Source organism: Dendrobates tinctorius, unplaced genomic scaffold, assembly GCF_039654945.1.
Source record: "Dendrobates tinctorius isolate UK_male_01 unplaced genomic scaffold, ASM3965494v1 ptg000009l, whole genome shotgun sequence".
NCBI classification, from domain to species: domain Eukaryota; kingdom Metazoa; phylum Chordata; class Amphibia; order Anura; family Dendrobatidae; genus Dendrobates; species Dendrobates tinctorius.
The window spans coordinates 2,300,820-2,317,818 of NW_027361677.1; the positions used below are offsets into that span (position 1 = coordinate 2,300,820).

Genomic DNA, 16,999 nt, shown 5'->3' on the forward strand with positions numbered 1-16,999 from the left:
GATATATTTCTACATTTTTTGTGTTTGGTGTTCCTTCAGTATCAAAGCCTTCAGTAGAATAAGCAAAACTTTTTTTTTTTCCCTAAAACCAGACATAAAATAACCGAAATGTACCCCATAACAACAATGGGGTCCTTCTGTTTCCATTTGCATCAGTTATGTAACGGATCCGTTTTTGACATTTTGTTTGTTGCTCCCTCCCTAAAATTAGAACAGGCAAGCGAAAAAACAAAACATAAGTGTGAATGTAGCCCAACGTATTTGCTGAGACAGAATACTCCCTAAGGCCTAATTCACAAGTCCGTATAAAACATGTACATGAAAAAACCGTACCAATGTCATCAGCTTTTGATTCGTAAGGAAGGATGCTTCTCCTATACTTCTGAATGTTAAACAAGGACAGCACTTGGATGGTACAGGAATGGTATCCAATGTGCTTTACATTTTTTTTCACAGACCCATAGACTTGTATTGGCCTTGTCATCCGTGCTGCCAGAGAAAACAGACATGCCTCCTTGAGTTTTGCACGGTGTAGGGATTCACGCTCTCAGGTGGCCACTAGAGTTCATGCAGGAAACGAATTCTTGTGTTAAAGCAGTGTGAGGTTTATTGAACTTCATAAACCTCTAAATGAAAACAGCCTTTTTCCAGCACACACCTTATAACAAAAATCACACTTATTTTCCAGGAAAAGACAAAGCAATAATAGGATTTCACCCAGACAGCAATTCAGGTCCAACTTTAGGCTCACATTCACTGGTGACTCAAATACGGCTGAGCTAGTCCCAGTTTGGTCAAACAAAATGGCTATTGTCCATAGTAACCACTGATACTTGCAGTATGGTGCACACAGGCTGTGCAGTCTCCTCTCAGAGGTATTCTGACTTGTCTCTTTCCAGCTCCAACATGAATCCACTCTGGTCAATTTCCCCCAGCTGACTGACCAGTGAACACATGGCTTGGATCTGGTCATAGCTATCCAGGTGCACCTAATCAGAACCTTATGTGCTTGGATTTATTCCTAGCCTACCTGACATTCCTACATCAGAAACACGGTCCATGTAAAAACAGACATGTGAGCAGTGTTAGGGCTGGCGGAACGAACCAAATTATAAAATAATAGTAGGTGCGTTCGCAGCCCGGGGTCCATCGTGCAGAGATGGTACACTGCTGCTACGTAATGGCGGAAGAATTAAGTGGTGTGAAACCAGTCACACGTGGGTTACGTCACCCAATGTGAACAGGGCGAACTCTGTTACTGCACAGAGCCGCACCACCGCTGAAAGTAGATGCCGGAGCCTGTTAACTCACAGAGCTCGGCCAAAAGAGCGCACAGTGTACGGCCACAGAACTCTACCCCAAGGACACGGGGATAGAGTCCTTCTAGACCCACTGAACACGTGGCGTCGCTGCCGCGAGCGCCGCTATAGACGCTGGCTATGGAGTACGTGCACTGAGGCGTGCCGAGTCCCTGGTGAGGCCAGATCCCTGACTCAACCTCAGACCTACCTATGCCTAAGCCTAGGCGCTAGCAGGCTAGGCTGCACAACACATGCGTACCAAGGGTAGGGGTTTCTTAATGAGTCATTCACCAGAGACATTCATACGTGCATACATCACTCACTCCACATAGTCTGTAAATACAGTCTATACTAGCGCATGGGTGAGCGGCCATGCGAACCTTTTATAGCCACGGGCGTCCGGGACCGTCCTGGCTTCTCGGATAGGCCAATCCGAACACGAGCAGGACCTGAGCACGTGACCCTCGATCTCCAATGGCAGATCACTCCACGGGCATGCTCAGTGGCCCGACATGAGGACTTAGTCCCTGGAGAATCTCGCTGCTGAGCAGCATGCATTGTCATAGCTCATAGAGGTGGCAGCAGCAAGCAAACCCACGGAGTTGGCCTGGGCAGAGCGCCGGGACTGATGAATCTGCTGAGCAGGCTCCACTGCGGCCGAAGAAGAATGGGAGACCGCTGGGTGCAAGGCTCTGGATTCCTGCTGTTCAGTGGCAGGAACCCGACGCCTAACAAGCAGCCCCATGGGTTTTAATAGGTTTGTGTGGGATCCATAAAAAAATCTATGACACACATTCTGCAAACGTCTCATTCAGAAGTCCAGGTTTGTTAACATAAGTAAAAATCTGATTCTAGTGTCACCAGTGTTTTGGATCCAAGGTTCATCAGTGTTTGGTCAGTTGTCCGTTTTGGCCATCGGTGTTTTTCACATAAGAATAAAATAAATTGCTAAGCTTCTACTATTCATTGCAATGTTAATCACGGCGAGCACATGGATTGTAGACTGTGCCACCTGTGTGCTATAGGTGATTTTCGTGGATCCATCAACTTGTATCTGGGCGATTTTGATCCATGATGCTGAGAAAATATGGACATGTTACCATGATTTTTTTGCGTTGACTAAAACCTACTTTGTGGACCACTATAAAAAATGTTCTTACTGTATAAGGGGTCGCTTTCGGTGGGAAACTTCACGTTATATGCTGGATTAATGGAATATTTCCAATTTATAGTCAAGATGGGAATGATTGAATTTGGAATATCTGTCTATGCAGTGATGAAAAAGGCAATAAACCTTTTCAGGTACGTCTCGCTAACACTGGTTGCTATCCTACTGGGCGACGTCTTGTTCGTTGTTCAGCATGTTTTCAGAGATTTAGTATTTTCTAAGAGCAGAGCTGTGGCAGCCAGGAGCCATCAATAAACAGTGCTGCTCAGCGAGATACGTTGCCTACCTATGGAGGTGGAGGTGTCAGACCCCCAGCTTTGATGACCTATCCAGTGAGTAGATCATCATCAACAGCATTGAAGTGGAAAACCCCATTAAAAGCAAATTATTCTGATTTTGCTGACAGATCTCTTCTTGCTTCCATTCTATGATGGTCTCACATAACCATGACTTTATAAATTAACTATTTCAAACTTCAGTAAAAAGTTTTTAACAAGTTATTACCAATCATCAGAATAGGTGATAACTAGAATTGAGCGAAACAGGTCGGTCAGATTCAAAAGTCGCCGACTTTCGCCAAAGTCGGGTTTCATGAAATGAAACCTGACCACAGTGTGAAGTTGGCCATGCGGTCGTCGACCCAAGCGCCAAAGTCAGGTTTCGCCGAATGCTTGCATGTGACTTTTCAGCCAATGAGAGAAGCGGAGCGTAGCTGGAGTGGGAGTGAGAGGGAGAGGGAGAGGGAGAGAGAGAAGAAAGAGAGAAGAGAGAGATTTTGCCGCCTCTAGGGTTAAAATTCATGCCAGGTGTGTTTACAGTCCTCCACTCACTGCCGACTTTTCTCCCCATTGACTTGCATTGGGTTTCGTGTTTCACGACTTTTCCCTATAGTCGGCCGATTTCGTTCGACTCGACTTTTGAGAAAGTCGGGTTTCATAACCCGACTCAACCCTAAAAAAGGCAAAGTCGCTCATCTCTAGTGATAACTACTGGATCAGTTGGGATCCAACCGCTAAGCCCCAACTCAATCTCTATAGGAATGTACACCACTATCTCCGCCTTTCTTGTAGGGATTGAATGGTACTGCCATGCATATGCTCAAATACATTGGATGAGTGCAGGTCTTAGCAGTTGGACCCCCATGGTCTATTAGTTATTGCCTATCCTTGTGGAGTCCACAGCAGCCAACATATTAATACACCACATGGCATAATAGAAAATGCTTTTATGTAGCGTAGATGGGTCACATATTTATCAGACAGTTAGGGGTTATGCTTTCAATAAGCCATAAATGTCCAAACAAGACCAGCCTTTTTATGATCCCATTTTATGCATAGCTTTCCTTTTGAAACTCAATGCGTAACTGCATAAAGTGTGGCCAATGCCATCAGTCTAATTTTGCCAATTTAATTTACCAAAATTTGTGTGCATCATTAGTTTAAAGCAGTGTTTCCCAACTCCAGTCCTCAAGAGCCACCAACAGGTCATGTTTTCAGGATTTCCTTAGTATTGCCCAGGTGATAATTCCATCACCTACACAGGCAATAATTACATCACCCGGTCCATACTAAGGAAATCCTGGAATCATGACTCGGTTGGTGGCTCTCGAGGACTGGAGTTGGGGAACACTGGTCTACAGCTTCCTCTAATAATATTGAAAAAGGTTTCGCTGTGAGGAACCTCAGCTTCCATCAACTGGAGAACGTTGGAGGATTCTCCATGCACATGTGTATTTCCCCTGCAGTTCCACCACTGGAGAAATAAAGTATTACGCAGTTCCTATTGAAATCAGTGATCTCTCCATCTAATGAATGGATACTCTGGTAACTCCAGAGTAAGGGCCCCGTCACACACAGCGATGCACCAGCGATCCCGACGATATTACCTTGTCAGGATCGCTGGTGTGTCGCTACATGATCGCTTGTGAGCTGCCAAACAGGCAGCTTCACCAGCGATCAGCAAGCGACGCACGTCGCTTAGTTACCCACTGTACACCTTAGTTACCAGCTCGCTGGTGCAGGGAGCTGGTAACCAAGGTTCACATCGGGTTTCTAAGCGGCGCGCGGCACTTAGAAACCCGATGTGTACCTTGGTTATCAGCTCCCTGCACCAGCGCGCTGGTAACTAAGGTACACATCGGGTTTCTAAGCGCTGCGCGCCGCTTAGAAACCCTGTGTTTACCTTAGTTACCAGCGCGCTGATCGCTGGTCTACCGCCTGTCAACGCAGCAATGCGTGCTGGCCAGCGGGAGACCAGCGATCAAAAAAAATGTCCTGGCCATTCCAGGACGATCAGCGATAACCAGCAGGGGGGCTGGTCGCTGGTCAGTGTCATACACAGCGATCTCGCTGGTGAGATCGCTGTTGTGTCACAAAACTTGTGATTCAGCAGCGAGATCGCTATGTGTGACGGAGGCTTAAGAGATGCTCTTTTTTGCAGCTTTGTACTTCAGATTACAGATAACATTGTGCAATCCCACTCTACTAAAGCAGAATTCCTTACCAGGGTAATTGGAAATTAGCTTTCTTTAAAATGGATCGGTCACCAGATTTTACAATACAAACTACGTACCTTAGTATATAGATCTCTAAGCCCTGATGAGCAGGGTATACTTACTATGAAAATGTAGGTGAGATTGCCTGTATAACTCTAATAGAAAGTTCATCTAAACAGCAAGAAAGTACGATTGTATTCAGTCTTCATCCATGTAGCCTGAATGACAGCTGCTGCTTGCACTGCCCAGGGTACGATCTCAGCAGCGGCAGGAAGGAGGGACATTGAGGATTTGTTCCTCAGGTTAGGCAAGAAGATTTAGCAGGGAGGGGGGACACTGGGGAGCGGTTAATTAGGCTAGGTGAGAGAAGCTTTAACAGGGAAGAGGGACACTGAAGAGCAGTTAATTAGGCTAGGTGAGAGAAAATTTAGCAGGGAGGAGGGACACTGAAGAGCGGTTAATTAGGCTAAGTGAGAAGATTTAGCAGGGAGGAGAGACACTGAGAAGCGGTTAATTAGACTAGGTGAGAAGATTTAGCAGGGAGGAGGGACACTGAGAAGCAGTTAATTAGGCTAAGTGAGAAGATTTAGCAGGGAGGAGAGACACTGAGGAGCAGTTAATTAGACTAAGTGAGAAGATTTAGCAGGGAGGAGGGACACTGAGAAGCGGTTGATTAGGCTAAGTGAGAAGATTTAGCAGGGAGGAGGGACACTGAGGAGCAGTTAATTAGACTAAGTGAGAAGATTTAGCAGGGAGGAGGGACACTGAGAAGCGGTTAATTAGGCTAAGTGAGAAGATTTAGCAGGGAGGAGGGACACTGAGGAGCAGTTAATTAGACTAAGTGAGAAGATTTAGCAGGGAGGAGGGACACTGAGAAGCGGTTAATTAGGCTAAGTGAGAAGATTTAGCAGGGAGGAGGGACACTGAGAAGCGGTTAATTAGGCTAGGTAAGTGAAGATTTAGCAGGGAAGAGGGACACTGAGGAGCAGTTATTTAGGCTAAGTGAGAAGATTTAGCAGGGAGGAGAGACACTGAGGAGCAGTTAATTAGACTAGGTGAGAAGATTTAGCAGGGAGGAGGGACACTGAGAAGCGGTTAATTAGGCTAAGTGAGAAGATTTAGCAGGGAGGAGGGACACTGAGAAGCGGTTAATTAGGCTAGGTGAGTGTAGATTTAGCAGGGAAGAGGGACACTGAGGAGCAGTTAATTAAGCTAGGTGAGTGAAGATTTAGCAGGGAGGAAGGACACTTAGGAGCTGACAATCAGACTAGGTGGGCGTAGATTGGATTTGAATTTTCAGAAAGAACTATACAGCCATCCTGACATAGATTTTCAGAATAATTATACCACCTTCATCAGATATGCATCTAATCAGTTAGATGTACTATTACTCCTTATTTACTTGCAATAAGGTATATGTTCATTTTTTTTGGGGGGGGGTTGTCTGGGAAATGGCCACAGTGGGAATGTGCTCTTATGCATTGTATGTATACCAACTTATTCTCCGGCTCATTTTTTTTGGTTGTGCCGTAGTTTCTTATACCTTGTTCAAGCAAGCATTTTGGCAGGCATTTCACCTATATAGCTTCTCCTGGGCAGGTGTGAACAGTCGGCCCCTGTCCTGGTCTGCCCTAATCTTTATTGAGGTCGGCTGCCACAAGGTGAAGTTTTAATACTAAAGACAGGATAGAACCGTCCCGATTTGTGTACTCCTTCTCATGGTGGGCTGGCAGTTAATCATTTTAGCTGTTAAATGAGTATTATGTTATTTATTGTTATTTCTCAGTTACATATTTATACAGGGAATATGCTTCTTTTGCTTTTTTTCTTGGGTTATATATCTAATAATGTATGCAGTCGATATTATGACATCTTGTGACAGATCTTCTTTAGTTTAAATTGTAAAGGAAGGAAATTGTGAAATTGTAACCTACCTGTAACAGTTGTTATCAAATTTGTTATAACTGGCAAATGCAATGAGAACTCCAAATCCTGCGCCAAGTGAGTAAAATATTTGTGTGGCAGCATCTATCCATACCTAAAAAAGAATAGAAAGAAAATGTAACCTACTCACAAGCAGAATCACATAATTTTAATGAAGAGCCATGTACTTCTGACATGTCTGTTTAAATAGGTTGTCCACCACCCAGACAGACCTTCCTCTATTATAATATTCAGAAATGTAAAATAAAAACAGCCTGTATTCCCCTCCAGTGCCAGTGCTGTTCCAGGGATGTCAGTCCTGGGAGGTCAGTCCTGAGTTTCTCTCCCGGGGCTCTCGTAACATTATGTCCAATGAGTCCTGCTGTCAATCAGTTGCCGCTAAAGGTCCACTTCACGCCCTTCAGATGAAACTGACGTCTGGAGGCTGTGAGCGAGCAGCAGTTTTCACTTCAAGATGTTAATTTCCTGGGAAGGAAGGAAGGGAGACGTGGACTATTTGTGGTCGCTGATTGGCTGAAGGACTCTTGACATAATGTCATGCGAGCCCTGGGAGACCTGGCTGGAGTCAACATTGTTGGAAAGGCCCCGGAGGTGAATATAGACTGTTTTTATTTCACTTGGGGAATAGAGTAATTGAGAGAGGGATCTCTGAGTAGTGGACAACCCCTTTAATCAATGTTTTAATTCCAGAGAAAATAAAATTCCGGAGTATCTTTTTTAATACTACTCTCCTTTGCTATTTCTTCTGGAAATGTATGAGCAAATTGTCCCTACACATCCAATCATCATTGGTTGTGTCACACTATGTAGGAAAACATCCCATTCCAATAAAATTCCTCCAAGACTCCTTAATTGTAGTGGACACTGAACACATGCTTTGTATAAGCTCTCTCCAAAAGCTCCAACTTCAGACATCAGTGCACTCCAATATCTTCAATGCTTATATATATGTTAAGATTAGGGTTGAGCAAACGAGCAGGGTGACATCCCCATGCTGTACAAGCAATCAGCCTGCAAAAAATGATATAGTCAAAATAGTGGGACAAAGTAAAAAAGTTAAAAATATATATATATATTTAATTGTAAAAATATTTTTTTTAAATAAAAAAAAAAAAAAAAAAAATCAAAATATATTGTATCTATAAATAAATTTGTATGAAAAAAATACAAACGATAAAATTACACATTTGGTATCGCCGCGTCCGCAACGACTCGACCTATAAAACTGTCCCACTAAATATCACCATAAAAAAGTAAATAAATAAATAAAAAGCAAGGCAAAAACCAATGCTTTATCATTAAACTGCTGAACAAAAAGTGCACGAAAACATGATCAAAAGGATGGATATAAATAAACGTGGTACCGCTGAAAACGTCATCTTGTAATCGCACCAAGCCGAAGAATAAAGTCGCCTAATCACTTATACCGCACGAGGAACGGCGTAAAAAAATAAATAACACCAATTCTTCACCTGCTGTTGATTTTTTCATTCTGCCTCCCAAAGATTGCAATAAGGTTCGGTGCACATTTATTCTTCGCTCTGCACTGAGTGCTTACACCGGGTTTCCATGTAAATCTCTGAAATACGTGATTCAGACAGAACCCCCGGCAGACGATTCCCTATAATGAGGCAGATAGAGGCACTGTGGATGCCGTCTGACCTGTGATCTGGCGGTGTCCATCTTTTAGGATTGCACAAAAGTGTCATTGGCCACAGTTTTGTGCACTTCTGAAAAGAAGGACAACGCTGAACAGAGGCCACACGGAATCCAGAGTAACTCTACTGCTTCATTATAGTGAATGGATCCCTCGGGGGTTTCATCTGTCTTATCACTTGGAGATTTAGATGGAAACCCCAAAGTTAGTGCTCAGTGTAGAGCGTGGGATCAATGTGATCCTAAACGTTGTGTAAAATGTTCACAATAAAAGTTTCAACTCAATCCATAAAAAAAGCAAGTCCCCACTCAGATCTGTCATATGTTAACAGAAATATAGGAGACTTCCACGTTATTGGTAGCCCAAAGGCTCTGGAAAAGCAAAATGGCTCCTTACCAGCCAAAAGAAATTCAGCAAATTCTCCGCTCCCAAATCCAAATGCCCCCTCCTTCCTGAGCCCCACAGTGTACCTAAACCACATATTGCGTCCACGTTTGGCATTTCTGAAGTGATGAGAGCCCGTCTAACTTACAGGTGCATGCCTCCAGAAGCACAGGCGGGCATAACATACTGGTGACTGCAACGTACTGGTCACTACAGCGTACTGGTCACTACAACGGCAGTTTGCCATTTTCACTCGGCAACATTCATTGCCGCTTGTGACAATTTTAACTCCATGGGTATTTTGCAGAAAGTACACCTGTAGATAAATTCCCCAAGGGGTATAGGTTCCAGAATGGGGTCATTTGAGGTGGCATTCTGCTCTTCTAGCAATTAGGGGCTCTGTATATTCAGTCTGCGAACTCTTCTAGGAAATCTACGCTCCAGGAGGCAAATAGCCCTCCATCCCTCCCGAGTCTCTCCCTATAGCCACATATGGGCTATTGCCACATTCAGTAGAAATTAGGTGACAAATTTTGATGCCATTTTTATCCACTTGTGTGAAAATGTAAAATCTGGGGCTAAAACTAAATTTTGGTGGTAAAAATGTAATGATATTTTCTTCACTGCTCAATGGTATAAAATTCTGTGACCCACCCGTAGTGTCAATATGATCACTGCACCCCTATATAAACTACGTCTAGTCATCACATGACTGCAAGTATGCAAATCTTATAGATTGCGAACAGGACCCACACTCCTGTAACTGTTGAAATGTGTTATGTTATGTTGTTTTTATTTTCTGTACATGTCCCTACTTAATTGTAAAGTGCTGCTAAATAGGTTGGCGCTATATAAATAAAAATTATTATTATTATTAGTGATGAGCTAGTGTGGTGTTATCCGAGCATGCTCGAGTGCTAATAGAGTGTCTTTGGCGTGCTCGAACACTATGTTAAAGTCATCGTGGCTGCATGTCTCATGGCTGTTTGACAGCTGCAACACATGCAGGAATTGTCTAACAAACAGGGAATCCCTGCATGTGTTGCACCTGTTGACCAGCCGTGAAACATGCAACTTCAGCGAGTGGAACATAGAGTATCTTCAGCATGCTCAAATACTATTAGCACTCGAGCTTGCTTAGCTAACACCTTATCCAAGCACCCTCGCTCATCACTAATTATTATTTAATCAAATACTTGTGATCATGCGCCTGCTAGCTCCAGCACCGGCATCAGAGAATACTGAGTGCGTTCTATGCACTTTCTGAGGTTTCACAAGTCTGCAGTCAAATAGAGCAATCACAAATTTGAACCCCAAGGCCAGACAACATCAGAAATCTTACTTCAATTGCTTCCTGGAGTAAGATTTGTGATGGACCCATAGAGGCACACGCCTCTTTTCAGACATACCTGATTAATGTCACTTAAAAGGGGCTATCCAGGCTTGGAGTTCAAGTCTGCATTCACTTTATGTGACTCCAAACTTCTGAATCCTCACAGAATGCACACTGTGCACTGTTGGGATTCTCCAGGGCCAGGAGTATAATGCAGCTCCCCCCACACACACACAGTATAGTGCAGCTACCCCCGCACACAAAGAGTATAGTGCAGGCACCGTTCCCCAATTCACAGTATAGTGCAGCTCCCCCAACACACAGTACAGTACAGTGCAGGCGCAGCTCCCCCAATACACAGTAAAGAGCAGCCCCCACACACACACAATAATGCATACACACACAATACTCGCCTCTCCTCCTTGTTCCCCTCACTGCTCCAGGCTCTGCTCCGGTCTCATCAGCTCCACTCCACTGCTGGTACATCGTGGCGCACGATGAAGTGATGTCATCACACGCCTGCTGAGTCACAAGCAGAGGGGGCGTGATGGGAGAGGGAGCCTCTGACGCTCTCTTCTCCATCACTGCTTTCAACTGTATTGGCATCTGTGATGCCTATAAGTTGAACGAGCGATGGGGGCGGCACACATAGCGACCATCGGCACACACCTCTGAATTGAAGGGTCTGCGGCCAAAAAACGGGCAAAGTGGCTGCGGACAGCACCAGATGATATCACAGGCATATACGGACCGTGGGCTGGACGATCCCCACCCCTGGTTTAGAGGAAGTAGTTGGCCATGAGTATGAGGAAGTGGTGAATTGATTATTAAAAGACAAGAACATTGGATATCTACAGTACTTCCACAGTAGGGATTACGTTGGTGGTTGTAATGACTGTTTTGCACCAAAATGAAGATTAGATTTGTAGGTCTACTGATGGAATGCCTACGTCTTCAATAAGCATCGAAGTTATCGAAGTGTGCTGCGAGAAGCATTTTGTTGACATTGGCAATAATTTATTAATTTCCTGAGGGAATAACAATAGAGATGGCAAAATTTTAAGAAAATATGCTCTAAATTATTTTCCCATGAAATACAATTACACAAGTACAGTGCTTTAAAGTTATTCATACCCAGTGAACTTTTCCACATTACATCCACAAACTTAAATGTATTTTATTGCGATTTTATGTAATATACCAACACAAAAGTAGCAAGTGTCTGTGAAGTGAAAGAAAATAACATAAGGTTTTCCAATTATTTAAAAAAAATAAATCTAAAAATTGTGGTGTTTACAGTATTTGTATTAGGTCCCCCTGTATTCTGATACCTTTAAAATACTGAATGACCAATTGCCTACAGAAGTCACATAATTAGCAAATTGAGTCCACCTGTGTGTAATTTCTTCTCAGTATAATGACAGCTGTTCTGTGAAGGCCTCAGAGGTTTGTGTAAGAACATTAGAAATTAAACAGCATCATGAAAACCAAGGAACACACCAGACAGGTCAGGGATAAAGTTGTGGAGAAGAGTGAAGCAGGGTTAGGTTGTAAAAAATAGCCCAAGCTCTGAACATCTCATGGAGCACTGTTCAATCATCTAAACATAGAAGGAGCTAGTTTGCAAAAAACAATGGGTAAAGCTGCTAGAGACAGACCCCAAAAGACATGCAGCAGTAATTGCAGCAAAAGGTGATCCTACAAAGACTCGTAGGGCTGAATACAAAAGAACATCACAATTTTCAGATTTATATTTTTTAAATAATTAGAAAACCTACACTTTGTGCTGGTATATCACATAAAATACAATTAAGATTGTGGGTGTAATATAACAAAAATGAGGAAAAGTTCATGGGGTATGAATACTTTATTAAAGCACTTTATCTACATACAGTGAAGAAATTATGATTTGATCCCTTGCTGATTTTCTAAGTTTGCCCACTGACAAAAACATGAACGATCTATAATTTTAAGGGCAGGTTAATTTTTAACATTGAGAGATAGAATATCAAAAATAAAATCCAGAAAACCACACTGTATAAATTATTCAAATTTATTTGTATTTTGCAGTGAGAAATAAGTATTTGATCCCCTTTCAACCATTAAGAGTTCTGGCTCCTACAGACCAGTTAGACGCTCCTAATCAACTCGTTACCTGCATTATAGAGAGCTGTGTACATAGTCACCTTTATAAAAAAAACTCCTGTCCACAGACTCAATTAATCAGTCAGACTCTAACCTCTACAACATGGGCAAGACCAAAGAGGTTTTTAAGGATGTCAGCGATGAGATCATAGACCTGCACAAAGCTGGAATGGGCTACCAAACCATAAGTAAGATGCTGGGTGTGAAGGAGACAACTGTTGGTGCAATAGCAAGAAAATGGAAGAAATACAAAATGACTGTCAATCGACATCAATCTGGAGCACCATGCAAAATCTCACATCGTGGGCTATCCTTGATCATGAGGAAGGTGAGAGATCAGCCTAAAACTACACGGGGGAACTTGTTTATGATCTCCAGGCAGCTGGGACCACAGTTACCAAGAAAACCATTGGTAACACATTACGCCGTAAAGGTTTAAAATCCTGCAGTGCCCGCAAGGTCGCCCTGCTCAAGAAGGCACATGTGCAAGCCTGTATGAAGTTTGTCAATGAACACCTAAATGATTCTGTGAGTGATTGGGAGAAGGTGCTATGGTTAGATGAAACAAAAATTTAGGTCTTTGGTATTAACTCAACTCGCCATGTTTGGAGGAAGAGAAATGCTGCATATGACACAAAGAGCACCATCCCCACTGTCAAGCATGGAGGTGGAAATATTATGTTATGGGGGTGTTTCTCTGCTAAGTGCACAGGACTACTCCACAGCATCAATGGGAGAATGGATGGAGCCATGTACCGTAAAATACTGAGTGACAACCTCCTTATCTCCGCCAGGACATCAAAAATGGGTCATGGTTTGGTCTTCCAGCAAAACAATGACCCAAAACATACAGCCAAGGCAACAAATGAGTAGCTCAAAATGAAGCACATTAAAGTCATTTAGTGGCCTAGCCAGTCTCCAGACCTTAATCCCATTGAAAACTTATGGAGGAAGCTGAAGCGCCGAGTTGCCAAACGACAGCCTCAAAATTTTAATAATTGAGAGATGGTCTGCAAAGAGGAGTGGACCAAAATTCCTCCTGACATGTGCACAAACCTCATCATCAACTACAAAAAAGTCTGACTGCTGTGCTTGCCAACAAGAGTTTTGCCACCAAGTATTAAGTCTTGTGTGTCAGAGGGATCAAATACTTATTTCTCACTGTAAATTACAAATTTATGTATATAATTTATACAATGTGATTTTCTGGATTTTATTTTTGATATTCTATCTCTCAATGTTAAAATTAACCTACCCTTATAATTATAGAATTGTTTATGTCTTTGTCAGTGGGCAAACTTACAAAATCAGCAAGGGATCAAATAATTATTTCCTTCACTCTAAGTATGCAAAGCTTACTTGTATGTATGATATAGAAAAAAAATAAAATCAATAGAACAGAGGGACTGCAGTATCCGACTACACAGGGTTTGTTTGTTGTCTGTTGCCATGAAGATGCAAACATCTGCATTGAAGATGTAGCCAGAAGCTTGGAGATTTCCATTGAGAATTATTTTCATAGCTGCTTTATATTTTTTGTGTCTTTAGACAAAAAAAAGTTTAAGCTCCCCTTACCCATGCAGTAGAGAAATGTTTTCTCATTACAATATTTTGACTACAGAAACGATTAATTACAACTGTGTCTAAATGAGAGATTACCCCAAATTATAAATACGGCAGCACTGAAATACAGTTGGGCTCAAAAGTTTACATACCCCAGCAGAATTTTGGATGTCTTGGCCTTTTTTTCCCCAGAGACTATGAATGATAACACCAAAACTTTTTCTCCACTCATGGTTAGTGGTTGGGTGAAGCCATTTATTGTCAAACTACTGTGTTTTCTTTTTTTAAATCATAATGACAACCCAAAACATCCAAATGACCCTGATCAAAAGTTCACATACTCCATTTCTTAATACCGTGTATTGCCCCCTCTAACATCAATGACAGCTTGAAGTCTTTTATGGTAGTTGTGGATGAGGTTCTTTATTTTCTCAGATGGTAAAGCTACCCACTCTTCTTGGCAAAAAAGCCTCCAGTTCCTGTAAATTCCTGGGCTATCTATCATGAACTTCACGCTTGAGATTTCCCCAGAGTGGCTCAATGATATTGAGGTCAGGAGACTGAGATGGCCACTCCAGAACCTTCACTTTGTTCTGCTGTAGCCAATGACAGGTCGACTTGGCCTTGAGTTTTGGATCGTTGACATGTCCAAGTACGTCTCATACGCAGCTTCAGGGATGATGAATGCAAATTTGCCTTCAGTATTTGCTGATAACGTGCTGCATTAATTTTTCCTTCAACATTTACCCAATTCATTTTTGGTCTCATAACTCCAAATTACCTTGCAGTCCATTTTTCTTCAAGTGCCTCCTTATTGTGCATCTTGAAACAGCCACACCACTAGTTTTCAGAGAGTCCAGTATTTCAGCTAATGTTATTTGTGGGTTTTTCTTTGCATCCCAAACACTTTTCCTGGCAGTTGTGGATGACATTTTTGTTGGTCTACCTGACCGTGGTTTTGTTTTTACAGAGCCCCTAATTTTCCATTTGTTAATCACAGTTTGAACGCTGCTGACTGGCATTATCAATTCCTTGGATATCGTTTTGTATCCCTTTCCTGTTTTATGCAGTTCAACTACCTTTTCCCTTAGATCCGTTGACAATTCTTTTGCTTTCCCCATGACTCACAATCCAAAAGCGTCAGTGGCTGGATGAAAGATGCAAGAGTCTGTCTGGATCTCAGAAACTCACTCAGCTTTTATGCACACACACTGATTACAAGCAACCAGGTCACAGGTGAACATGTTACCTTTAGTAGCTATTCAAACCCATTTGTGTCAACTTCTGTGCATGTTATCAGGCCAAAATCACCAGGGTATGTGAACTTTTGATCAAGGTCATTTGGATGTTTTGGGTTGTCATCATGATTTAAAAAGAGAAAACACAGTAGTTTGACAATAAATGGCTTCACCCAACCACTAACCATGAGTGGAGAAAAAGTTTTGGTGTTATCATTCATATTCTCTGAAAAAGGCCAAGAAAGCAAAAATTTTGCCGGGGTATGTAAACTTTTGAGCACAACTGTAGCTTAGGTAGACACTCACCGTAGATTCCTTTAGTCTTTTGAAGTCTATATGAAGGTATGAACTTATGCCTTTGGAAGACCCAGGCAGTGTTATACCACGTATAAGGAGTACAAATAGCACCACATATGGGAGTGTTGCCGTTATCCATACTACCTAAAGAGAAATACATGAAGAAGTTCAATAAAAAAGTTAAAGTTAACAAAAATTAGCATACTTTAATTGACCACTATATAAGATATACTGGTTTTCTTTGCTTTATTGTGAGACAATGTGTCATTCCTGTATTATTTTTTCTGATAAATCTATGAATGGAGGAGTTCCAACACATACAGTGCTGGCATAAAGCTGATTAAGCAGAACTACTGCATCAAAAACAGTGATCTATGTCCCTCCCATAGATCTTAACAGCTCATTTACATATTAAGAAAAGCATGGATTTCTTGGGAACAAAACATTGGATGGCAGATATCAAAGTATCATTTTATTCAACTTTTTAGGACCTGTGTGTCCATACAGATTTTTTTTCTTCTAGCAGGATAGATCCTACTCATTCCCTTTAAAGATTCAATCAGGACAACCACTCAAATGTGTCATGGATCATCTGAATGCCCATTATGAAATGACAGATTTTTTTTGTTAGCGGTAATGCTAAATATTTTAAACTTTATGCCAGTTCTAACACTAAACAGAATCTGTCAGCAGGTTTTTCATATGTCAACTGAGAGCAGCATGATGTGAAGGCTGAAACCCTGATTCCAGTGATGTCACTTTCTGGTCTGCTTGCTGTTATTTTGACAGAATCAATTTTCTCTGCTGCAGATCTAGCAGAGCGCCGAATGTGGAGCTGTATATAACCCCACCCACACCACTGATTGGCTGCTTTTCTGTGTACCCTGTATGTTGAGAGAAAGCATCTAATCACTGCTAGGGGAGTGGCTGGACTAGAAGACATTAGACACCTAGTCCTGTAGTGATAAAATCAATGCTTTATCAGCAGGAGATTATTAAAATCAGAAGCACCCAGCCCAGTAAGTGACAGATCCCTGGAATCATGCTCTTTGCCCCTATATCATGCTGCTCTCAGATTACATAGCAAAATCCTTCTTACAAATTTTTTTTTAAGGGAACAACTGCTTTAAAAATGGAGGACTGCTTTTCCCAACAGGTTATATATATATATATATATATATATATATATATACACACTGCTCAAAAAAATAAAGGGAACACTTAAACAACAGAATATAACGACAAGTAAATCAAACTTCTGTGAAATCAAACTGTCCACTTAGGAAGCAACACTGATTGACAATCAATTTCACATGCTGTTGTGCAAATGAAATAGACAACAGATGGAAATTATTGGCAATTATCAAGACACCCTCAATGAAGGAGTGGTTCTGCAAGTGGGGGCCACAGACCACATCTCAGTACCAATGCTTTCTGGCTGATGTTTTGGTCACTTTTGAATGTCGGCTGTGCAC

At 42.1% G+C, this 16,999-nt stretch overlaps 1 protein-coding gene across 1 annotated transcript in view; it reads right to left on the bottom strand.

The window, feature by feature from the left end:
* The window catches only part of SLC6A2 (solute carrier family 6 member 2), a 170,752-nt gene that overhangs the window by 38,347 nt on the left and 115,406 nt on the right, over window positions 1–16,999 (bottom strand). Inside the window, exons 6-7 of the mRNA XM_073581679.1 lie at window positions 15,534–15,668; window positions 6,898–7,001 (exon numbers count right to left, since the gene is read on the bottom strand). Of these exons, the coding sequence (XP_073437780.1) occupies window positions 6,898–7,001; window positions 15,534–15,668 (239 nt within the window). The remainder of the gene's footprint in view (window positions 1–6,897; window positions 7,002–15,533; window positions 15,669–16,999) is intronic.